Genomic DNA, 26373 nt, shown 5'->3' on the forward strand with positions numbered 1-26373 from the left:
GGAGTTTGTGACCAGGGTGAGAGGAATCGGCCATAATCCTTCCTGCTCTTTTCAGAGCCCTGGACTCGTACAGGTCCTGTAGAGGTGGAAGGTTGCAGCCGATTGTCTTCTCAGCGGAGTGGATGATGCGCTGTAGTCTGCTCTTGTCCTTAGCAGTGGCAGCAGGGTACCAGACGGTGATGGAGGTGGTGAGGATGGACTCAATGATGGCAGTGTAGAAGTGCACCATCATAGACTTAGGCAGACTGAACTTCTTCAGAAGCACAAGCTGACTGATGTCACTGGACGTCTGCAGGACAAGATTTGTTCCCACCATGACAAACCCCTGGAGATCTACTGCCGTACCGACCAGCAGTGTATCTGTCTTCTGTGTGTGATGGATGAACACAGAGGCCATGATACAGTCTCAGCTGCTGCAGGAAAGGCAGAGAAACAGGTCAGACTGGAAACGATGATGAATTTCATATAAAGTAAAAATAGTTTTTGTTGCATGTGAATAAGTTTGCATTAAAAAGAGAGAGATTGTGATAAAGCTGAGTTTGTAACATGGAAAGAAAATGCACAGAAAATGAGTCACTGAAAATGTCCTGGAGCTGATTAAAGAGAAAATTTTGCACCTTCACTTTTACCAGTAGCTGTTTTCTCAATGGGGCAAACCTGTGTCAGGGTGTTACTATAAAGTGGAAAAAGTTCTGACTGAAGTCCTACTGAAAACTGCTTCAAACAGTGAATTTTAATGGCTCAGATGTGTGTGGCTTTAAATACTGTATAGTGTGATTGTTAATGCCAAGAGTTGTAGGGGGGGGGATGCTGCAGTACACGAACCCAACCGGACTGTGGCAGTTCTGTGGGCAAACAAAACCTTGATAAATAGGGAGGTCAGAGGAAAATGGCCAGACATGTTAACTACAGCTAACAGGAGGCCACAAATACAATGATAACAGTGAATTAAAACCGTGGTTTGCTCTGCACACATATCTAATCTACACATGAAGTGGTTCTGGAGAAGTGGGTCCTACTGGGTACTAGCTGGTTGCACCTAATAAAGTGGCAACTAAGTGTATAAATTATATACAGTATGTGAACTTCAGGTTGACAATCACATCCTTCACTGGGAATATAAGTCAGAGGGACTTCATCAAGTTTATCTTACCTACAGTCAATAAAACAAATATCCATCCATGCATCTCCTAACCGGTAATCCAGGTCAGGCTCAGGGGGAGTGTCTGGAGCCTTTCCCAGGCAGCATAGGGCCCAAGGCTGGGGTCCACCCTGGACAGGATGATTAATGAATGTGATCTCAGCTAATGAAACAAACTTGTTTTGTCATCTTGTTTCCTATCTGTAGAAAGAAATGGGTGAATCACAGAGGGAATTTCAGCAGAGAATTCAGATGAGAGAGAAGGAGCTGCAGGAGCTGAGAGAGGCTGTGGGCTCATTCACAGTGAGTATGAACCTGAAGAGATGATAACAGCTGGCTTGTAGGAACCTTTGCAGGCTTGAATCGAGGCTCTTCCAAGACGGGCGACTTAAGTCCTTTAAGGTTTATTTAATGTAAGGTCACTGTGGGATATAATGAACCAGGGTTCTACCGGGGGGGATGATGGCACTGGACTTTCTCAATTGGCCCTTAAATGGCATTCCTCTTGATAAATGGTGACTTTTCATACAATTGTGAAATGCAAAGAAACACCAAAAAGTCACATTAAACTGAGACCCAATACTGACAACCAACCTGCCCCATACAGCCACCAGTCTCTTCCAAATCCCTGCAGCTGACAGTGTATGAGCTTAATGAGAGATCATTTCCAATCAGTGCTGGTTGGGTTTCAGTACCTGAGGCATCCAGCACCGTGACGCTCCAAACCCCAGCCCTGTGCTGTTTTTATACCTCCTGTCAGCTCACATCTCTATTGTACAATGAAGCTCGATGGAGTCTCAAAAGGGGCCAATTGTAATTTACCGTCCTCTGCTCCCTGTGTCACCAACAGAGTTCAGCACAGTCAGCAGTGGAGGACAGCGAGAGGATCTTCACTGAGATGATCTTCTCCATTGAGAGAAGACGCTCTGAGGTGACAAAGCTGATCAGAGATCAGCAGAAGGCTGCAGTGAGTCAGGCTGAAGGAGACATGGAGAGACTGAAGCAGGAGATAGATGAACTAAAGAGGAGACACTCTGAGCTGGAGCAGTTTTCACACACAGAGGATCACATCCATTTCCTCCAGGTAACAGAACAGCTACTTTGGCAATAAGAAAACCAGAGAATTCAAATGAATGCATATTGTCATTGTATTTCAACTAGTCTTTCATTTGTCAGATGTTAAAGGTCCTGTTAATTAGATTGCAATACACATTTGTATTGATGAAGCTGTTTAATCAGACTGTGTGTCTGTAGAGGCACCAGGCTCTTCCTGTCACCCCTGAAGCTGGATTTGGACCCAGAATCTCTGCCAGTCCAAGATCTGATTTTGGGAATTTGAGCAAGGTGATTTCTGAACTGAAAGATCAACTGGAGAATGTTTGCAGAATGAAAATGGCAGAGATCCGTCACCCAGGTTAATACATTTTCTAGTTTGTTCATGTTACTATAGACCAGGGGTGGCCAATCTTACCCAGAAAGGGCTGCTGTCTGCGGGCTTCTGCTGGATTACTAATTAGAGGACTGATTGGCTGAAGAGTCCTCACACCTGGGGTTGAATAGCTGACCTAAAGGTTATCCCAAAGACCTGCGTACACACTGGCACTTTGCGGGTAAGACTGGCCACCCCTGATGTAGACCATGCAGAGTGAGTATGCAGTACAGTCAGCCTCACATTTGTGTGACCAAGTCAGTTTCTTTTCAATAAGTTTAAATCTTTGTGATAACTGGTGAAAGAGCTTCACATTCCTACTGGCTGCAAAACTCAGATCACATGAAACATGTTTCTTCTACATTATAGAAACCAAAAATTTGTATTGTGTAACTTACCATGGTTTGCAGTTTGTTAAAATGCCTGTTATTGTCCCTCAATGATTATACTCTACTGCTGTTATCTCCACAGTGAGTGAAGTCCATCTCCCACAAGTAAATTCCTTTTACTCACATCCTGTTTCTCTCTGTGTCCTTCTAGTTACCAAAGATACTGTCGTACCGGTATTAGTGCCCAGGACCAGAGCAGAATTCTTACACTGTGACTCTGTTCACACACACACTTCTCTCTCCCTGTATGAGGTGGAGTGTGTTTTACTGTGTTTCATTTTCTACTGCTAGGGGAGCGTCTCTCTCTCTCTCTCTCTCCCGCTGCCTCCTGGTTTTTCACATTTACATGAACTTTTTATCTCTGTAGACTTTGAATCCAATTGCAAAGTAAGGCAAGTTTATTCAGGGTGCTTTTCCACTGCACCAGGTACGGTACTTTTGGTTCTTTCCCTTTTCCATTGACTTCCAGTCGAGTACCAGCAGCAGAAGTTCCAGTACCAAACGTACCATTGCAGCTTTGGTGTGGGACTTACAAACACGTTCATTGTCAATTTAAAAGACAATTTTAAAAAGTCTAAAAGCCCAAAAAACAAATAAACAGTTAACTAAAAAGAAGTGACATTGTAGAAGCAACGTATCACTAAACTCCTGCTGATTTAATTTATTAATAAGCTGCAGTAAACAGTAACGTTTTAAGCCTTGATTATAATGAGCTGACAGTGTTAGCTGACCTCAGCTCTTCAGGAAGCTTGTTCCACAGACAGGGAGCAATGAGACTAAAAGCTGCTTCAGCCTGCTTGGTCTTCATTCTGGGACACTGAGTAAACCTTTGCCAGATGACTTCAGGGTTCTGGATGCTTCACAACGTTCAAGAAATTTAGTGCCTCGTAGACAAGTAATAATATTTTAAAATCAATCCTGTGATGCACAGGAAGCCAGTGCAGTGATTTAAGGACCGGTGTAATATGCTCTACTTCCTTGGTGTTAGTGAGGACTCTGGTGGCAGCATTTTGGATGAGCTGCCACTGTCTGATTGATTTATTACCAAGACCTGTGAAGACACCATTTCAATAGTCTAGCAGATGGTCTCAGCATCATTCAGCCAGTGGTAATTCTTATCTGAAGGACTTCATGCAGGAGTTTGACAGAGCAGATGTTTGGAAAATGACCCATCCACTTCAAAGGTCTTTTACATGGAATAATATCACCTTTTCAAATCAGTCACAAACTGATGTTTGGCTACTTCTAATGAATTAGGAAATATCTGAACAAACATTATACCTTCACCATTTTCTGACCACCAAGCCATTGACATCCATATATCCATATTGTCATCATCTACTGGATATAAAATATCTTCATACTGGAAATTAAACAGTTCAATCTTGTGAAATAAAGTAGTTATTTTAAATATAGAATAAATAATTGACTTACACTGGAACAGACCCAATACAGAAAAAATATTGTAATAATAACTTGTAAATGTCAGAAGGTTTAGTAGTGACTTGGCTTGAATCAGAAGAGATGAAGAAAACAAAATTATAAATGAGATTACTGCTTTAACCTGCAAACCAGTCAATCGTCTTACTGATACAGAAAAAATTGTAGCAGGTGACAGAATAAATTGGATGATTATATATAAACATAAGGCAGAAGGAGCCTTTGTTAGATTGTGGCAAAAATGGCTTGAATAAGGTGAGCAGAACTCAGCCTATTTCTTTAGGCTAGAAAGACAGCAAGCCAGGAACAACTGCATTACCAGGGATGGGCAGTATTTTAGATAAATGTATTTAAAATACGTATTTGAAATACAAAATACTATTTTGTATTTTGTATTGTAAAGCCTTTGGGAAAAATCTAACGTAATTTGTATTTAAATACATTTAAGATGAGTATTTTGTATTTTCAAAATACATAAAATACTTTGTGCCAATCAACCTCTTTATCTGGGTGCTGATTTGGTTCAGACACACCCCTCCCCCAACCTTAACACTCATGCACGTGAGCTGCCTGCAGCAGAGTCAGCATTGGATCAGCGACTTTTCTCAGTTTTCTGCATTAAGGTAAGGGAGTCATCCTGATCAATTCCGTGTTGATTAAAGTTAAAATGGTGCATCATTCAGATTTGCCTTCAGTAAACATGAAAGAATAAAAAAGCACCGACATGTGTAGGAGGAAAATAGCGTTAGTTGCCTGTTAGCCAATCAGTTTTGATAGTTTTTTTTTTTATCTAGAAAAAAAAAGATTAAGTACCAAGACAGCCACCAAAAATCACCAAATTTCTCACATATATATCTGGTCATAAACACTTTCACCTGACAAAAAATCTAAACCGAAATACAAGGAATATGGACTTTATTTTACATTAAGCCTTTTCCTTATAATGGGCGTCAATGGAGGGGAAAACGCTTAACGGAAGTCCATATTCCTTGTATTTCAGTTTTGATTTTTTGTTAGGTGAAAGTCTTTATGACCAGATGTGTGTGTGCGAAATTTGGTGATTATTGGTCGCTATTTTGGTACATTAAACCACATTAAGCGTTTTCACATTAAGTGTTTTAGAATGTCCCCACACCGATCGATAACATTTGCTACTTTTAGAACGGCTCATGCTCATTTGACATGGATGATCGACGATCGTGTGTCCGGGGCGCCGGGCCAGTTTTGATTAGGTGCTACGGGTGATACGGTTGAAAATTGGGAAAAAATGAAATTCGACTTTTCAAAAATTCAAAATTCGTCATTTGAAAATTGAATTCGCCAGAGTGACGATTTGATGCCGTTTTTCTTCGTCACCATGGGTTCCGTTTTCGTCAATGACGAGAGTGACGAGCGGCAGCGGGAACCCTGCAGCCTAATAGGGACGCCTGCACTTGATGACCAATTTCACATGTATTTTGTGTACTTTAAAAATACAAAATACTGTATTTGTATTTAAATACATTTTTTTACACAGTATTTTGTATTTGTATTTAAATACATTTTTCCACTCAGTATTTTGTATTTTTATTTTAAATATATTTCTATGTATTTATGCCCATCTCTGTGCATTACAGTATGCGTGTGAGGATTTATAGAAATGTTGCAGATGACGTCAAGAAAATAGCCAACTTCTGCACTGAGTTCTTTAATAATATGTATGTCAGCAGTCTTGATCCAAGATTTTTGATTTCTTGTCAAACATCACGCGAATAAGTGATGCGGATCCTGAACTTTGTGACGTCCCAATTGATTTAACTGAGATGTCTGGTGCAATAAATTGCTTAAAAAATAATAAACCGCTGGGAACAGACAGTCTAACCTTTCACTGAAAAGCTGCTCCTTTCTTACAGCAAATGTATAATGAGAGCATAATAAACTAAGTACTTCCTGCCACATCATGCCAAAGCATAATCAATATAATTTTAAAACCTAATAAAGACTTTCTTTTAGTTGATAATTGGCCTCCAATATAAAGTTCTAGCTTTGATTATGGCCAAAAATGGCTTTGGAAAATGACTTTGAACTGTATTTGCTCACTCCTTCTCTTTCCATCATTCTTTTTTCTTGTCATGCCCCGATCGTCCGCTCCTTCAGTGTGCCACGCCCCCTCATTAACCCCCTGTGGATTCCCCGTGTTTACCAGCTGTTCCTGATCGTTTTCATTAGCCCATTGTATTTAGTCCGCGTTTCCGTTTGTTTCCCCAGTCCGGTCATTGTAATGTCATCCCGTTTGTTGTCTGATCCTTTTGTTGCTGCCTCTATTAAATCCCGTGTTTGCCCCGACTTTTGGCACCCTGCGCCCTTCTTTATGTTCCATGCACCGGCAAGCGTGACATTTCTTTTCCTTTCCTTCTTCTTTCCCTTCTTCTCTTTTCTTCCAGTGTCAGCTAGTATAAAAGTATATGAATAATTTCATCATGCATTACCTGTATTATTTTATTTTATCTTGTTTTGACATACAATGTTCAATAAAACGGGAAAAATGTTGTACAATCGCTGCCTCCACAGTGAGTTGCTAATTTTGTAGTCCTGCTGCAGCATTCTCTATACAGACACTCCTCACTTAACCACCGAGTTCCATTCCTATGGTCGATAAGCTGTCTGGACAATGTTTGTACAAACGTTTGTGAGGCCTACAAGGCCCTTCCCCGCCCTCACCTCGGCTACTCAGACCATGTATCTGTGTTCAAGGTTCCTGTGTATAAATCCCTGCTGAAACTCACCAAACCAGTCAGTAAGAGTGTGGCCAGCTGGTGCCAACTCAGCGCTCCAAGACTGCTTTGAATCTACTGACTGGGACATTTTTAAGGAGGCTGCTATAAATGGTGACGCCATCAACCTGGAGGAGTATATAAACTCTGTGATTGATGACCACGAGAGCCGACCAAAAGCCCTGGATGATGAGGGAAGTGCGCATACAGCTAAGAATCAGAAATGCAGCTTTCAGATCTAAAGACAAGGCTGCCCTCAGGACACCTAGAGACAACCTGTCCCAAGCTATTAGGATAGCCAATCAGGCACATCGCAGAGGATCAGTGAACACTTTAATTGCACCAAAGACACACGCCGCTTATGGCAGGGCATTCAGCCAATCACGATCTACAAGCCCAACCCACACATCAGTGGCGGTGATGTCTCCCTTCCAGACGAGCTAAACGACTTTTTTGCAGACTCTGATGTACAGAATAAGGAGCCGACACCTCCCCCCAGTGACGAGCTACTCTGTCTGTCCACAGCTGATGTGAGAAGTACTCTATCCAGAGTCAACCCACACAAGGCTGCAGGACCTGACAACATACCTGGCCGTGTGCTGAGAGAATGCACTGACCACCTGGCTGGTGTCCTCACAGACATTTTCAACACCTCTTTAAGCCAGTGGTCTGTCCCAGCATGCTTGAAATTAACCGCCATCATCCCAGTACTGAAGAAGCCATCAGTGACAGGCCTGAATGACTACTGCCCAGTAGCACTCATGTCAATCATCATGAAGTGCTTGGAAAGGCTGGTCATGTCACACAGAACAACTAATCTTCCTGCCTCTCTAGACCCTCTCCGATCTGCATACCGGTCCAACAGGTCTACTGAGGACACCATAGCCTCTGCCTGTCACCTTTCCCTGACACATTTGGATAAGAGAGTCACATATGTCAGAATGTTATTCATAGACTTCAGCTCTACCTTCAATATGTCCCTCAAAAACTGATTGTGGAACTGAGGGGGTTAAGCTTGAATGCCACTCTTTACAGCTGGATCTTGGATTTCCTGTCAGAGAGGCCCCAGTCAGTATGTATGGGCTGCAATACCTCCAACAGCGTCATCATCAAGTTTTTGGATGATACAACTGTGGTGGGACTGATAAACAGAGAAGATGAATCAGCATACAGAGAAGAGGTGGAAAGGCTGTCCACAAGGTGCAGAGACAACAATCCATCTGTCAATGTTGAAAAGGCAAAGGAGATAATTGTGGACTTCAGAAGGACAGGTCCTGCCCACACCCCACTCAGCATCAACCGTACTGCTGTGGAAACTGTAAGGAGAACCAAGTTCCTCGGTGTGGACATAACTGAGTAACTTACATGGACAAAAAACACCACCTCCTTATTCAAGAAAGCCCAGCAGAGACTATACTTCCTGAGGCGGCTCAAAGAAGCAAACCTTCCCCCTCCCATCCTCACCATGTTCTATAGAGGCACCATCAGGAGTGTTCTGACTAACTGCATCACCATCTGCTATGGCAGCTGCAACAAATCTGACTGCAAGTGCCTGCAGAGAGTAGTGAAGACAGCAGAGAACATTACAAGCCACTTTTTGCAAGGTCTGCAGCATTGTGCAGGACCCATCACATCCCTCACATGGTCATTTCACACTCCAGCCATCTGAGAGAAGATGCTGCAGCATCAGAGCCGGGTCTGCCAGGCTGCGTGGCAGTTTTTACCCCCAGGCTGTCAGGCTCCTCAACACCATGCTGCCCCCCCAGGATCACTCACTCTGCCTCATCACTGTCTCAACCCCCCCTTAACCCACAACTAAAGGCCACAAACCGACCCTTAAGCGCTGCACTGCACTTAACACTTTGTCACTCTGAAATGGGGGCAAGAAGAAGAATCCCCATTATTCTCTGTCTGCTCCATTTTTCTGCTTCTATTCCTACTTTAAGCTGTTAGAAATTTTAGACATGTTACTGTTATTACCACTATTATCATTCACTGTTTTACACTGTGAACTCATGCTGTTACAATGTACATGATGGTGAATTCAGGTCTAACTGATTACATAAAAAAACATCATATATTTAATATAGTTCTAACAATAGGATGTTGGGGTATATCTCCAGGTGTGTGGAGTTTAAGTCAAGGGAGGTAATGCTAAGATTATACAATTCCTTGGTGAGACCCCACCTAGAATATTGTGTACAGGTTTGGTCACCATATCTTAAAAAGGACATAGCGGCCTTAGAAAAGGTGCAGCGTAGGGCCACAAGAATGATTCCTGGTCTTAGAGGAATGTCATACGAGGAAAGGTTATTTGAGCTAAATCTGTTCAGCCTCAAGCAAAGGAGACTGAGGGGGGACATGATCCAGGTCTATAAGATTCTAACGGGTTTGGATGCTGTTCAACCAAATAGTTACTTCTGCATTAGTTCAAATACAAGAACTCGTGGCCATAGGTGGAAATTAGCGGGAGAACATTTCAAACTGCATTTAAGGAAGCACTTCTTTACACAGCGTGTAGTCAGAGTATGGAATAGTCTTCCTGATAACATAGTGCAAGCTGAATCCTTGGGTTCCTTTAAATCAGAGCTAGATAAGATTTTAACAACTCTGAGCTATTAGTTAAGTTCTCCCCAAGCGAGCTCGATGGGCCGAATGGCCTCCTCTCGTTCGTATAGTTCTTATGTTCTAATTACAAGTGTGATTTCTTAAGTTTTTCAGTGTTAAAGAGGCGGTTGCTCCTCACATTCTGGGTTCAGGTAGGACCCAAATTGAGGCCATACCTCCCCTCGCTACAAAGAACCATGAAATATGATGCCAGCCCTGATCCCAGAGGGAGGGGCTCAGAATGTATGTTAGTTCCTCTCCACTCCGACAAAATGTGGGTTTTTAGGGCGACAGTGGTAATCCCAGCCCCCCGGTCAGTCGCCATGGGAATCGCACATCTTTGTCCTGTTCACGTTTCTGCACCCTCCCAGAATGCCTTGCTCATTGGACTCTCTGTCATAAAGACGGCTTTTGTTCCCAGCTTGCAAACACTGGGGGTCCCGTGAAGAGAGGAGGCAGGTGACACACTAATAGAGGTTCAGGCTTCTACACATGCAGCCCCCCAAAACCAAAATGGACTCAGGCAGAACGTTCTGTTCCCCAAGTTCACCCTGTACCTTGACAGATCAAGATAAGACCATCTGTGGGGCCTCTGTGTCCCCAACTATATTAGGGATGTAGAATCGATGTCTGGCGATCTCATTATATTTGTTTATTTAGCAAATGCTTTTATCCACGGTGACGTACCCTTCAGAAAGCAAGGCCAGCTGGTGCCTGGAGCAGCTGGGGGTTAAGGGCCTTGCCCAAGGGCAGAACAGTGAAATCAGGTTTCCGACCAAGGGATCTGAACCAGCAACCTTTCCGAATGTGGGATTCAAACCAACAAGCCTCTGACCGTGGGGTTTGAATCAGCAACCCTTTGCTCACTTGCACTCTCCCTGAGTAAGTTATTGATTGACAGTCTTGTTGAAAAAAATGGGTAAATACACTCACCTAACGGATTATTAGGAACACCTGTTCAATTTCTCATTAATGCAATTATCTAAACAACCAATCACATGGCAGTTGCTTCAATGCAGTTAGGGGTGTGGTCCTGGTCAAGACAATCTCCTGAACTCCAAACTGAATGTCAGGATGGGAAAGAAAGGTGATTTAAGCAATTTTGAGCATGGCATGGTTGTTGGTGCCAGACGGACCGGTCTGAGTATTTCACATCTGCTCAGTTACTGGGATTTTCACGCACAACCGTTTCTAGGGTTTACAAAGAATGGTGTGCAAAGGGAAAAACATTCAGTATGCGGCAGTCCTGTGGGCGAAAATGCCTTGTTGATGCTAGAGGTCAGAGGATAATGGGCTGACTGATTCAAGCTGATAGAAGAGCAACTTTGACTGAAATAACCACTCGTTAAAACCGAGGTATGCAGCAAAGCATTTGTGAAGCCACAACACGCACAACCTTGAGGTGGATGGGCTACAACAGCAGAAGACCCCACCGGGTACCACTCATCTCCACTATAAATAGGAAAAAGAGGCTACAATTTGCACGAGCTCACCAAAATTGGACAGTTGAAGACTGGAAAAATGTTGCCTGGTCTGATGAGTCTCGATTTCTGTTGAGACATTCAAATGGTAGAGTCAGAATTTGGTGTAAACAGAATGAGAACATGGATCCATCATGCCTTGTTACCACTGTGCAGGATGGTGGTGGTGGTGTAATGGTGTGGGGGATGTTTTCTTGGCACACTTTATGCCCCTTAGTGCCAATTGTGCATCGTTTAAATGCCACGGCCTACCTGAGCATTGTTTCTAACCATGTCCATCCCTTTATGACCACCATGTACCCATCCTCTGATGGCTACTTCCAGCAGGATAATGCACCATGTCACAAAGCTGGAATCATTTCAAATTGGTTTCTTGAACATGACAATGAGTTCACTGTACTAAAATGGCCCCCACAGTCACCAGATCTCAACCCAATAGAGCATCTTTGGGATGTGGTGGAACGGGAGCTTCGTGCCCTGGATGTGCATCCCACAAATCTCCATCAACTACAGGATGCTATCCTATCAATATGGGCCAACATTTCTAAAGAATGCTTTCAGCACCTTGTTGAATCAATGCCACGTAGAATTAAGGCAGTTCTGAAGGCGAAAGGGGTCAAACACCGTATTAGTATGGTGTTCTTAATAATCCTTTAGGTGAGTGTATGTGTTTAGTGGTAGATCAGCTGTGTAATGATAGAAGATATTATGCGTAGCATATTTCCTACTTTGCAACAGCCTGTTCTATCACCCTAAGGCCTCAAAATAGGGTTAGGTTTAAGGTTATGACCAATTACAACAATTTACCATTCAAATCCTGATGTGCACTTTCAAAATGCATTGGGTCGGTGTAGTTATTGGATACTGTACAAATACAATTTCCGTCCTGACAATGAAACAACCCAATGAAGTCCAAAAATTTGACTAAATTTTATGGAATATATGTCATATGGCACGTTGTAGTACTACTTTTTGAAATCATGTGGCAGAGAGAACTCCAATGCCAGATATTACCCATTTGCATTCTAATATGTGAAGTTGTTTAAATTATATTTTCTGGATTTTGACTATATTGTTCTGAAAACTTCGTTCAGTTCCTGACTTTACACATATAACTTTGTAACCATGTTCAAATAAAGTTCCTGGTGGTTCCTGGTAGGGAGGTACCGGGATTGGGTATACCTCCACTGGGGTAGAGATCCATGGAGGTCCTGTTGGGAGTTCCTGGTAGAGAAGTAACGGTGGTTCATGGTAGGGAGGTACTGGTGGTTCTTTGTAGAGAGGTAGCAGTGGTTCCTGCTAAGGAGGTAGCAGCAGTTCATGAATGAATGAATGCCTTTTATTGTTGCTATACACATGTACAATGAGATTAAAAGCCGCTCCTCCAGTGCAAACATGTATGTAGAACAACAAACAATAAATAAATAGTGAAAAAACTATGTACATATGGAAGGAATAAATAAATAACTGTGTAGATCATTGCCATCCATCCATCCATCCATCCATTATCTTCCGCTGGATCCGAGGTCGGGTCACAGGGGCAGCAGTCTCAGCAGGGAAACCCAGACTACCCTCTCCCCCGGCACTTCATCCAGCTCCATAAAAGTTATGAACAGAATCGGTGACAAAGGGCAGCCCTGGCAGAGACCAACACTCACCGGAAACGAGTCCGACTTACTGCCGACAATGCGGACCAAGCTCTGGCACCGGTTGTACAGGGACCGAACAGCCCTTATAAGGCAGCCCGATACCCCATACTCCCGGAGCACTCCCCACAGGACTCCCCGAGGGACGCGGTCGAATGCCTTCTCCAAGTCCACAAAACACATGTAGACTGGTTGGGCAAACTCCCACGCACCCTCCAGGGCCCTGCCGAGAGTATAGAGCTGGTCCACTGTTCCACGGCCAGGGCGAAAACCACACTGCTCCTCCTGAATCCGAGGTTCGACTATCCGATGGACCCTCCTCTCCAGCACCCCCGAATAGACCTTACCAGGGAGGCTGAGGAGTGTGATCCCCATATAGTTGGAACATACTCTCCGGTCCCCCTTCTTGAAGAGGGGGACCACCACCCCGGTCTGCCAATCCAGAGGTACCACCCCCGATGTCCACGCGATGCCGCAGATGCGTGTCAACCAAGACAGCCCTGCAACATCCAGAGCCTTGAGGAATTCCGGGCGGATCTCATCCATCCCCGGGGCCCGGCCACCGAGGAGCTTTTTAACCACCTCAGCGACCTCTGCCCCAGAGATAGGTGAGTCCACCCCCAAGTCCCCAGACTCTGCTTCGTCATTGGAAGGCGTGTCGGTGGGATTGAGGAGGTCTTCGAAGTATTCCTTCCACCGACCCACAACATCCCGAGCTGAGGTCAGCAGCGCACAATCCCCACCATAAACAGTGTTGATGCTGCACTGCTTTCCCGCCCTGAGACGCCGGATGGTGGACCAGAATCTCCTCGAAACCGCCCGGAAGTCATTCTCCATGGCCTCGCCAAACTCCTCCCATACCCAAGTTTTTGCCTCGCCGACCGCCGAAGCCACGTTCCTCTTGGCCTTCCGGTACTCATCAGCTGCCTCCGGAGTCCCATAGGCTAAAAATCCAGATCATTGCACATTATTTAAATATTACACAGTAATGATGATCATGTGCAGTGAGTAGTGGGTGTTCGACACAGAGCGATGATATTGTACAGTATACAGATATTGAACAGTTATTATCAATACCATTTAGATATTGGATATTGCACAGTTGTTGGACAGAAGGAAGTCCAGGGGTTGGGGGGGTTAGACTGTGTAGTGAGTGCATGTGTGAGTTCAGAGTGGTTATGTTCTTGAGTCTGTTGGTGCTTGCTGTGATGCACCTGTAGTGCCTCCCTGAGGGCAACAGGTCAAACAGATCAGAGCCAGGGTGGGAGCTGTCCTTGATGATGTTTTTTGCTCTGCTGAGGCAGCAGAAGGTATAAATATCCATCAGGGAGGGGAGAGGGCAGGCAATGATCTTCTGTGCTGCTTTTACTACTCTCTGAAGCCTCTCCCTGTCTGCCGTGTGCAGCTGCTGTACCATACTGTGATACAGTACTGTGATACCACACCATGATACGTCAGCAAGCTTTCGATGGATGAGCGGTAGAAGGTCAGTAGCAGGTTGGAGTCCAAGTTGTGCTTTCTGAGGACCCTCAGGAAGTGTAACCGCTGCTGTGCCTTCTTGGTAACTGCTGTGATGTTGTCTGTCCAGGAGATGTCAGCAGAGATAAGGGTGCAGAGAAACCGGAAGGTGTGGACCCTCTCCACACACTCGCCGTTGATGTAGAGGGGGGCTGTGCCTCCTGAAGTCGACTATGATCGCCTTGGTTTTCTTGCTGTTCAGAGCCAAATTGTTATTTGAACACCAGGCTGCCAACTTCAGGACCTCCTCTCTGTAAGCTGCCTCGTCTCCCATTGAGATGAGTCCAAACACTGTGGTGTCGTCAACAAACTTGACGATGAGGTTGTTGCTATGGGCCAGACTAGTCGTGGGTGTAGAGACAGTACAGGAGGGGGCTCAGCACACAGCCTTGTGGGGATCCGGTGTTGCTGTGGGCCGGACTACAGTCGTCGGTGTACAGACAGTATAGGAGGGGGCTCAGCACACAGCCTTGTGGGGATCCGATGTTGCTGTGGGCTGGACTACAGTCGTGGGTGTAGAGACAGTATAGGAGGGGGTCCAGCACACAGCCTTGTGGGGAACCGGTGTTCAGTGTGCGAATGGAGAAGAGGGGGTAAGGGTTCCTGGTCACCTGCTTCTTCAGACAGATGGGGGCGTAACCTGTCCTTTTACAATGGGGTGGGGGTGGCAAGGCTGCCTGGTCACCTGCCCCTTCTGTCATATGGGGGAGTAACCAGACCTTTTACATTGGGGTGGGGGGGGGGTGTAATTATTTAATAAAACATTTTCATCATTTAATCAAATAAATTAATAATAATTTCATTTACTTTAATCCACTGAACCAGGTTAGTTACAGGATATAATTGTATTTTCCAATGTTTTTACTTTCTGTTATGTCTCCAGTTAAATAATTATTATATACATTGATTGAGTGTCATTGTGTTTGTTATATTCAGCTGCAGCAGTAAAGTGAATTTAACTTATTCCACCAGACTGTGGTTTCATTATGTTACTCAGTTATGCTTTGGGTGACGCTGAAGCAGGACATTAATAGGACAGAACAGAAAGCCTTTATTGTAATTATACAGGGAGGAAATACAGTAAATAGGCATAAATATATAAAATGTACATATACAGGGGAGGGGGAAAGCCCCCCCCCCCCCACACTCATCAGGATTATTACATTTAGTTACATTTTAGTCAGAGAGAAAAACTATACAATTATATTTTTATTGTTTATTAAGCTCACTGAACACAGGCATTTATTTTAGTCAGACATACATTTCAGAGTAAAAAGGATTATAAAGGTTAAAAAGCAGAGATTTTACCTTTTTGCCAGGATAACCAGGAACATGTCACAGTGACACTGAGGAGTCTGGAAAAACCAAAAACCCTGGATAGAGGGGCTCAGTGAATGAGGAGATGAGTCTGTACAGGGGGGTCAGTCCATCAGAGGAGACTCTGTAGAAGGACAGAGCACCAGCCCCCCAGTCCAGATACACTCCTACTCTGTGGGAGCCTGAGGGCTCTATGGGTATGAGGGTCTGTTTATTGTTGTGACAGACAGAGTAACTGTCAGGATCACAGTACAGACTCCATGACTTGTCATTGTATCCAAGCCGACAATCAGCACCGTCTCCTTTCCTCCAGATTCCTTTATAAGTCACTCCTATCCAGGCTACTCCACTCCACTCAGCCTCCCAGTAACAGCGACCAGTCAGACTCTCTCTGCACAGAACTTGGGGGCAGCATTCAAATCTCTCTGGATGATCAGGATATGGCTGCTTTGCCCCCCACACATGTGTCACCTTCCTGTTCCCCCCTGACAGAGACAGGTCTCTGTTTGCTGTGTTGGGGTCCAGCGTCAGCTGGCAGGAGTCTGTAGGCAGGAGGAAGAATAATTAATACCATCAAGCAGCCTGTACTTTATGCTTCTGTACGATATAAAAATAGCACAGCTTCCCTGAACAAAGTGGGAACTGAAGTTTATGAAATATGTCGGACGGCGCGCGATGCCGACAGGAAGAGCCGCCAAAATGCGGTGCGAGCTAAACTAACAGCTTAATTACGAGTAAATAAAATTAAAAAGCATTCATCAGATTCATTCATCACAACCATATTTACCACAAAACGGCACTTGAGATCAATTCTAAAAGTCAGTATCTTTCCTTCTAACCGTTAAAGCCGGCGGGTGCGGCTTGAAAATGGCCATCAATAACAGAATATTTAAGTAATATTATTAAATATTTAAAGTGATATTTAATAAAAGTTTGGACCTGGATTCCGATACAAACGCCTCCGAAGACGATTCCGGCGCCGGAGTTGTGCTCCATGAGGATCCAGTATTTGCAGCGATTGTCTGACATGGTCTTTAGTCACAGCAAAGCCGCTCTGAATGCATTTCACATGCATCGGCTTATTTCTGTGAAACGTGTCATACTGTATCTACTGATCCGGGAGAAACACTGCGGTGTCAAACGGGGCGGTATAGGTGCCGCGCAAAGTCGGCAAACTAATGATAATACCATCTACAAACCATCAATAAAAGTTGATTAAACTACACAGATCGTGCAAAATGAAAAACAAAAAGTTTATGTCATTAATTCAGAAAAACTGAAAATTATTACTCAGAAAAACAGGATGATTATTATGTTCATTCGGAAAAACAAAATTGATTGTTTTTCAGATGAATGCAATAAGCTTCCATAGAGAACCGCTTACCACGCACGTGACTGTAGATGTGGCGCCGCTGCCGCGAGGCGTGAGCCCCGCATCTCGTGCAGGCACATGGCCGCTCTAATCTGTTAACATGGGCGCCGAAATGAAATTCCATATTTTCCGCTGCACATCCAGTGTGTCCTGGGCGCAAATTTCTTTTTGCACCGTGATTCGGGAAATCTTATTAACATTCATAAGCGAAGCCCTACATGATTGGCTGGCTCATTAATATTTATGAGAGGGGCACTACCTGATTGGCCAGTGAATATCAACATGCGCTGCCTGTTTTTTCTGCCTAAGGCAGGGGTGTCCAAATCCAGTCCTGGGGGGCCGGAGCCCTGTGTAGCTTACTGTAGTTCTTTCCCTGTTCCACTATAAATGATTCAGCTCAAGTGCTATGTGGTAATTAGCACAAGCAGTTGAATCAGGTGTGTTAAATGAGGGGAAACCCAAAAATGTGCAGGGCTCTGGCCCTCCAGAACAGGATTTGGGCACCCCGGGTCTAAGGCATTCACTGGCCAATCAGGAATTTTCTCTCATGAATATTAAGGAGTGTTCCAGAACCACCCTGTAAAAATGCAAATTCACATTTCGCACTTGAGGAGAGAGTCCGGTGTCACTGCCTACGGGTGCCGTCTTAGGACAATACTAACGAATCTCGCACAGAAACCACATACACTCACGGCATGCACAAAAAATAAATGGAAAGGATTCTTTTTTTGTGAAATTAAAGATGTACAACTACATCAGAATATATTTTAACCATCTTACACTCCCAGACTAACACAAAGACAATATGAGCAACTATAATGTATTTGTAAAAAATATTTTTAAAAACAATTAAAAGAATTGATTGTGTTTTTGGTGATGATTTTGATTTTTTATTTTTCTCATTTGGATGTTGTCTAAAATGACACACAGAAACTCACCTAAACACAAACATGGAAATCCATCTACACACAATGCAAAAAGCCACACTCATCACAACAATTGTGTGAATACAACCATAACTTAGTATTAATGGTATTATTAAAATAACATGCAAACACACTTACATTTCTGTAAGCCTGGTCTGGTCCTGCACTCTCCACAGTGGTCCACACTATAGGAGAAGCAGAATGACATAGTGCTGCTGTATCCATTTATTTATTGGTGCCTCTTCTTCACATACATGCATAAGTATCTGTAGCGTGTCAGACACACACTCTGTACTCACTTCAGCTTCTCCAGTTTACAGCTGGGATCCTCCAGTACAGCAGAGAGCAACTTCACTCCTGAGTCTCCTGGGTGATTGTAGCTCAGATCCAGCTCTCTCAGGTGTGAGGGGTTTGATCTCAGAGCTGAAGCCAGGGAAGAACAGCCTTCTTCTGTGAGTCTACAGCCTGACAGCCTGCAGAGAGACAGACAAAGACTCCCCAATAAATAAGATCACCTCACCATTACAAGCATTACTTTTAAGTAAAAGTGACTGCTCTAAGAAATATTTCAATAATCACGTGAAATTAACAACACCTTCCGAACATTTTACAAGAACCTATACTCCTCAGAACAAGAACCAGATGCAGTTGATATAGAATCATTTTTAAATAATCTAGACTTACCCATATTAACCAATGAAATAGCAGATACACTTGATGCACCATTAACATCAGAAGGACTCCATAAGTTCTTCAACCAAATGCCTAAATATTAAGTGCCCAGACCGGATGGTTTCCCTGCAGAAATCTATCAACATTTTTGAGATGTAATAGATAGATAGAATCTTTATTGTCATTGTAGCAATGAGACATTGTACAACGAAATTAAAGTGCAATTCTCCAGTGCAAAATAAAAACAGTCACTCTGAAAGAGCCTGAACGCTACTTTCTTTCGTACCTACTAACAAACAGTTACAAACAAACTACGTATTGCACTTGTTTCCTTAGCCAGTTTTGGCATGAAACATAAGGCTGTAATGTAAACAAAAATAACACTGTAGTAAAGTAAACATGAACGGTGCCCTGGCTCAAATTGACCACCTAGCAGTGTTCAGCATCGTAATGACTGAGGGGTAAAAACTGTTTCTCAGTCTGTTTGTTTTGGTTTTTATGGATCTGAAACGTCTGCCTGAGGGCAGGCGTTCAAACAGTACATGTCCTGGGTGTGATGGGTCCTGAAGAATTTTCTTTGCGTTCCTGAGACAACAGGAGCTGTGAAGTTCTTCAAGTGAGGAGAGAGGACAGTCAACTATCCTCTGAGCAGCCTTAATGACCCTGTGAAGCTCTTTTCTGTGTCCCACTGTGCAGCTGGTGAACCATGCACAGAGACAGTAGACCATGATGCTCTCTACTGTGCAGCGGTAGAAGGACACCATCAGTTTCTCTGCGATGTTGTTCTTCCTGAGAACCCTCAGGAAGTAGAGTCTTTTTTGGGCCTTCTTCACTACCTCTGCAGTATGTGTCCCCCAGGTCAGGTCCTCGCTGATGGTGACTCCCAGGAAGCGGAAGTTTGAGACCCTCTCCACACAGTCCCCATTTATGATGAGTGGTTGGATGTTGTCTGCCTTTTTCCTGAAGTCCACGATGAGTTCCTTCGTCTTTGATGTGTTGAGGAGCAAGTTGTTAGTACTACACCATTCTGTCAGTGTTCCCACCTCATCCCTGTAGGCAGACTCATCTCCCCCCGAGATAAGCCCTATGACAGTGGTGTCGTCAGCGAACTTGACAATGTTGTTACTGTGGTGGACAGGAATGCAATCATGGGTGTATAGGGTATAGAGCAGGGGGCTCAGCACACAGCCCTGTGGAGAGCCAGTGCTCATGCTGATGGGTGTGGAGTAGTAGGGGCCCACTCTAACCCTCTGAGTGCGGTCACTCAGGAAGTCCTTGATCCAACGACAGGTGGAGTGTGGAAGTCCTATGTCTTTCAGTTTGGTTATCAGAGTGTGGGGGAGGATCGTATTGAACGCAGAGCTGAAATCTATGAAGAGCAGCCGTGCATAGCTTCCCTGCAGCTCCAGGTGCGACAAAACAGTATGGAGAACAGTGGTCACAGCGTCTTCTGTAGACCTGTTTGCTCTGTAGGCAAACTGGTGTGGGTCAAACATAGGAGGAATGAATGACATGATGTGGTTCCTGACTACCTGTAGCTTCTCAAAGCACTTCATAACCACGGGAGTCAGTGCAACTGGCCTGTAGTCATTAAGACTGGTGATGGTCTGTTTCTTGGCCAGAGGCACTATGATAGAGGATTTCAGGCAGAGCGGTACAGTGGACTGGGACAGAGACCGGTTGAATATCCTGGTGAAGACCCCAGCCAGTTGGTCTGCACAATCCTTCAGCACGCGTCCCAAGATGCCGTCGGGTCCAGCTGCCTTCCGTGGGTTGACAGTCTTCAGCGTGCGTCTCACCTCGTGCTCCCCTACTGTGAAGACGGGGTTATTGTTGGTTTCTGAATGGAGTCCGTCTGTCTCTGGGTGGTCCACCTCGAACCGGGCAAAGTAGTGATTGAGTTCCTCTGCCAGCGATAGATCACCCCCCACATCACCGGCACTGGTCCTATAGCTGGTCATATGCTGGACACCCATCCACACCTGCCTGCTGTTATTGCTGTCCAGATGTTCCTCAATCTTCCTCTTGTAATCTGACTTGGCCTTCCGGATGCCCCTCTTCAGGCTAGCACGGGCTGAGCTGTAGAGAGCCTTGTCACCAGACCTGAAGGCAGTATTCCTCTCTTTCAGCAGCCTCTGGACTTCCCTGGTCATCCAGGGCTTCTGATTGGGGTAAACGTAAATACGTTTATCCACTGTGACAATGTCTGTGCAGTTCTTGATATAACACATTACACTGTCACAAAATACATTCAGGTCTGGGTGTTCAAAAATGTCCCAGTTGGTCCTGCTGAAACAGTCCTGCAGTTGCTGAGAGGCTCCATCTGGCCAAGTTTTAACTGTCCTTGTGATGTTGGAGGCAGTTTTCCTGAGTGGGATGTAGGCCGGGATTAAAAACAGTGATACGTGGTCAGAATGTCCCAAGTGTGGTAGTGGTGTAGCCCTGTAGCCCTGTTTAATGTTTGTATAGACTTTGTCCAATGTGGTCGCTCCTCTGGTGGCACACTTGACGTGCTGATGAAATTTAGGGAGCACAGGTTTTAAATCCACATGGTTGAAGTCCCCAGCAACAATATGCACGGCATCTGGGTGCTTAGACAGCTGACTGCTAATGCTACGGTGTAAAAGGTCGATAGCCGAGTTAGCATTAGCATCCGGTGCTATGTAAACAGCGGTGATCATGACCACAGTAAACTGGGGAGATATGTAGGTCTGCATCTAACAGTCACATACTCCAGGTTCGGGGAGCAGTGACTGTCTACAGTCACTGTGTTAGCACACCAGCTGTTATTTACGTACACACACAGTCCACCTCCTCTGCTCTTACCGGAGTCATTTGTCCTATCGTGACGCTGTACAGTGTAGCCTGCTAGCTGGATAGCAGAGTCCGGGATCAGTGAGTGAAGCCAAGATTCAGTGATCAGCAGAACGCAGCTTTTCTTTACGATGTTGTTTGATACCAGTTGTAGCCTCAGTTCATCAATCTTGTTGACGAGAGATCTGGCATTTGTGAGAAAAATACTGGGCAGCGGTGGTTTAACAGGCTGTCGGCGTAGCCTCGCTAGCGCGCCGGCCCTACATCCTCGCTTTTGTTTTCTCTCTCTGCGCTGCCTCTTTCGCCCTGCCCGCGGGGATTGTAATCCATGGAGCGCCGGGACTCCTCGCTATATCTACCGGAATGTCGTGGGAGCGAAGAAACTCTGAAGAAACTATTATCTCCAGTCTTCAATAGACGGATAGAGAAATTAAACACACATCACAAATCCCATCACATATGAGCACAGTGACCATTACAGTGTTATTGAAACCTGATAAAGACCCAACACAACCATCCAGTTACCAGCCACTCTCACTAATGAATACAGACTTGAAAATCATTACAAAAGCTCTCGCCACTCGGTTAGAGACAGTCATTCCTACTGTAATCCATCCTTATCAGACTTCATCAAGACAAGACATGCCTCGGACAACATCCGTAGATTATTTAATTTAGTCAATATTGCTCAGCATACCCATACTAAAACCATAATGAAATCATTAGAAGCAGAATCATATGAGCACAGTGACCATTACAGTGTCATTGAAACCTGACAAACATCCAACACAGCCCTCCAGTTACCGGCTATTACAGTGTTATTGAAACCTGATAAAGACCCAAGACAGCCCTCCAGTTACCAGCCACCCTCGCTAATGAATACAGACTTGAAAATCATTGCAAAAGCTCTCGCCACTCGGTTAGAGACAGTCATTCCTACTATAATCCATCATGATCATACAGACTTCATCAAGACAAGACATGCCTCAGAAAACATCCATAGATTATTTAATTTAGTCAATATTGCTCAGCATACCCATACTAAAACCATGATTACATCATTAGCTGCAGAAAAGGCATTTGACAGTCAGTTGGACATTTCTCTTTAATACATTCCATAGATTTGGCTTCGGAGAGTCTTTCACCCACTGGGTTAAAATGCTGTACACCTCACCCAAAGCTACAGTGGTCACAGATGGGATCACATCACCTGCATTCACACTCCGACGAGGAAGATGGCCCGCCTGCCCATTCTCTCCTTCATTGTTTGCCATCTTCATAGAACCACTTGGGGCAGCAATACGACAGAAGAGTGAAATAAATGGAATTCATACCGATAACTCAGCACAAAATTCTCTATGCAGATGATATCTTGCTGTTTGTACAAAACCCTCAACCCTCACTACATGAAATTTAAATTTTATTAATACTTTTTCAAAACTATCAAACTACATAATAAACTGGAATAAACCCATAATTTTCTCACTGTCTGAAGATGCCTGGGATTCTGCTGATCAGGATGGTCCATTTCACACCGGAAATATCCGGTACTTGGGTATCAACATCTCCCCCAGGCTGCCAGACTTGTTTACCCTAAACTACACCCCCTTACTTAAAACAAAAGATGAATCTCCCACTCTCACTAATAGGTCATATTTCAACAAACAAAATAAAAATTCTCCTCCAGATTAATTACTGTTTCTCAATGCTTCCTATCATACCTTCAGAAAAATTCTTTCAAACTCTGAACTCATTAATGTCACATTTTTACTGGAAAAACAAAAACGTAAAAATCAAACATTACACATATGAAAATTAATCTCAAAGCAGATTACAAGCTCAGATTTTTCTTCATTTTTACTTAGCAAATTAACTGCAACACTTAAATAAATGGTCACACTACATGGTTAGAGCAGGAGCAGCTGTACTGTAAAAATCTCAGACGTGCAGACTGACCCTTACTCAATGTTTCATTAAAGAAACATAACTGCTTTAACATTTCTGCCATTTCCACAACACTGACGGCCCAGTGGAAAGCCATTAAAATCACTAACTGCACTCTCAGACCCTGTAAATACACCACAATATGGAATAATCTGGAATTCCTACTTTACAATCCCACTATTAACTATTACTCATGGGAACAGAAAGGGATTACACATCTCCGCCTCCTTTTCAATAACAGTCATTTCATGACATTCGAAGACTAAATCCATAAATACGGAGTAGAGAATAGGCAATTTTTGGGTGTCACAGATGATTATCTGCATGCTATGTGGGCCTGTATACCTGCTCACAGTGTACCATGGGTGTCACAGATGATTATCTGCATACTCTGTGGGCCTGTATACCTGCCCATAGTGCACCATGGGCGTGACAGATAATTATCTGCATGCTATGTGGGCCTGTACTTTTACATTACTCTATTTCACTTTATGTAATTACCAAGCTGCAGCTTAATTACTTTTCTTTCCCCTTCATTCCTCTCATTTCTTTGTATATCGGTATTTTTGTTTATATTTAACTTTACTGATATTTGCAGCAAAATATTTTGTGGATAAAACTGTCCCCCCCCCCCGCCCCTTCTGATTTTTTTGGTATTATTATTATTATTTTTACTGTTTGATTCATGTATTGTATGTTTTAATATATGTGTGACTGTGCATGTGTGTGTATATACATATGCTATGCGTATGTATTAAAATAAATATGTGGAATTATTTATTTTTTATTTACTTTTTTCTTTTTGGACAATTACGCCTCTTATTTCGGATTCCGAGTCGGATTCCAAGTTTTGAAGCTGGAAGTGATGACATGCGTGCTCCTGTTTCTCGGCGATCTGAGAAATATCTCGGACAGAACAGAGGATCCCGAGTTCAGAATCCAAGATGGCTGGGCCCATTATCAATAGAAGGGAAAGTTGTAGATTTATCCTGTTTAAGCACTACTTCTCATTTGTGGCTCATTAAATCGGTCGCACACACTATACCATCCAACATATCTGTGGAGGTGTTTTGTATGTTATCAATTGATATTGCTAACAATGGCTAACAATTAACCGGGGTAGAATTGTATTTCATGATTAGTCGGATTATTTGTAGGATTTAAGGTAGCTCGTCTAATTGTAAGTGAACGAAGATAAAGGCCATTTTAACTGAGGTACCTTAAATCCGACAAGTTGTCCGGCTAAGCAAAAAATCTTGATTTTTCATATGGATCCATGGTATTGCTACTTCTGTGGCAAATGGAACGCATCCGACTCGGTTTTCCCCAGTTTTTAGCGGATGTGACGTAATCTCGGAATCCGAAAATCGGATCCCAAGGCAAATGGAACGCACCAGTTTCTTCTGTGCCTCTGGGTGAGGCAGGTCACCTGATGCACCGGGGGTGGGTCATTGAGCTGATATGGGGTAGGGGGCCCCCCAGGGGCCACCCACCAGGGGCCATTCTCAAGGGGCCGCCCTCCCGCCCACTGGTCTCTCCCGTCCTGGGCTGGGCCAACCTGCAGGCTCCGCTTCTTTTAATGCATCACACCAGAATAGCCTTCATGTCAGGGCCCATGGGGAACATGGGGCGATTCATCAGGCCTTGGATGGATACAGAGATATTCTGGCCAAATAACCCCCCCTCCCTATCAATCTTCCCTTTGCTCCTCGTTCTCATCACTTTCATCTCTGCCACCCAAAGTATCGCTTTCACTTTCCCCAATGCACAAAGGGACACGTACACACACACACGGACACACACAGATACACACACACACATACACACAGACACACACACATACACACAGACACACACACACAGACACACACATGGACACGAACACACACACGGACACACAGACACACACACACAGTAACACACACACACACATGCACAAATAAGTAAAAATGAAGGTCATAAGTGGCAAAGAGACAATAAATTAACTGGATGATGTGCTTTTGTAACCATAACAGTCTCTGCCATGTTGTGAATAGTATAATCAACAAGACTTATTCTATAAAGAGATAAAGATCTTATGATGGGATGTGGGCAGTAGTAACTTAATGGTTAGGGAAGCGCACTTGTAATTGAAAGATTGTTGGTTTGAATCCCTGACCAGCAAGGCACCACTGAGGTACACTGAGCAAGGTACTGCTCCCCAGGTGCTGAATTAGCTGCCCCCTGCTATGTCATGTTGTGTCAACAATGACAGTTAATCACTATTAAAGGTATATTGTTTACAGTATTGACCAAAAAATGCCTTTATTTGAGATAGGAAGCAACCCGTTAAAAGGGGGGGGGGGGTGCATTTTTTGTCTCTCTGCTGCTCCAGAATGCTTCACGGAAATCACATGACCTCCACTGAGAGGCCAGAAATCACATGATCTCCAATGAGGGGCCAGAAATCACATGAACTCCATTCCTGAGTCGGACATAACATTATGCAAACATTATGCGGAGTATAGGATAGAGATATTATAATTATTTTTAATAATTATTAAGATAAGATAAGAGACTTTATTGTCATTGTATCAGAAATACTATGAAATTTGTTTGGTAGCTCACGGCTCAGCAGCAAAGAGGTATACATTAATGTACCACATTAATATAGAATACAGTCTCATAGATATGGTATAAATATAAATAAACCTAAGATAACTATTAGTAAAATACAATATAAAAACTATATTTCCAAGTGCAGTCTTAAATTATTTACAGATTATAGGTATTTACACGTCAATGTGATGTAAAGTGACCAACTGCATATCAGCAGCAATACAGACGTGTGGAAGTGATTAATGGTCAGTGTTCTGTTGTGGGAAGGGGTGTGACGGAGCCCACTGCTCTCGGGAAAGAGCTGTTCCTCAGTCTGTTTGTTTGTG

General features: G+C 43.9%; 3 protein-coding genes across 7 annotated transcripts in view; 2 read left to right on the forward strand and 1 right to left on the reverse strand.

Moving 5' to 3' along the window:
• The window catches only part of LOC111838683 (uncharacterized), a 30659-nt gene extending 22147 nt beyond the window's left edge, over positions 1-8512 (forward strand). The window contains exons 6-12 of the mRNA XM_072707758.1: positions 296-436; positions 1349-1444; positions 1992-2225; positions 2396-2555; positions 3042-3098; positions 3429-3462; positions 8188-8512. Coding sequence (XP_072563859.1) covers positions 296-436; positions 1349-1444; positions 1992-2225; positions 2396-2555; positions 3042-3098; positions 3429-3462; positions 8188-8512 — 1047 coding nt within the window. The remainder of the gene's footprint in view (positions 1-295; positions 437-1348; positions 1445-1991; positions 2226-2395; positions 2556-3041; positions 3099-3428; positions 3463-8187) is intronic.
• Positions 1-26373, forward strand: part of LOC111844187 (tripartite motif-containing protein 16-like) — a 153578-nt gene that overhangs the window by 52457 nt on the left and 74748 nt on the right. The window lies entirely within an intron of this gene.
• LOC111839450 (NLR family CARD domain-containing protein 3-like) overlaps positions 15438-26373 on the reverse strand; it is a 47514-nt gene continuing 36578 nt past the window's right edge. For all 5 annotated transcript variants that reach the window (XM_072707423.1, XM_072707424.1, XM_072707425.1 and 2 more), the window contains 3 exons: positions 18319-18492; positions 18158-18204; positions 15438-16263 (listed from right to left, as the gene is read on the reverse strand). In XM_072707423.1, the coding sequence (XP_072563524.1) occupies positions 15740-16263; positions 18158-18204; positions 18319-18492 (745 nt within the window). In that variant the 3' untranslated portion in view covers positions 15438-15739. The remainder of the gene's footprint in view (positions 16264-18157; positions 18205-18318; positions 18493-26373) is intronic.

This window comes from Paramormyrops kingsleyae, chromosome 25 (genome assembly GCF_048594095.1).
Source record: "Paramormyrops kingsleyae isolate MSU_618 chromosome 25, PKINGS_0.4, whole genome shotgun sequence".
In the NCBI taxonomy this organism is placed as follows: Eukaryota; Metazoa; Chordata; class Actinopteri; order Osteoglossiformes; family Mormyridae; genus Paramormyrops; species Paramormyrops kingsleyae.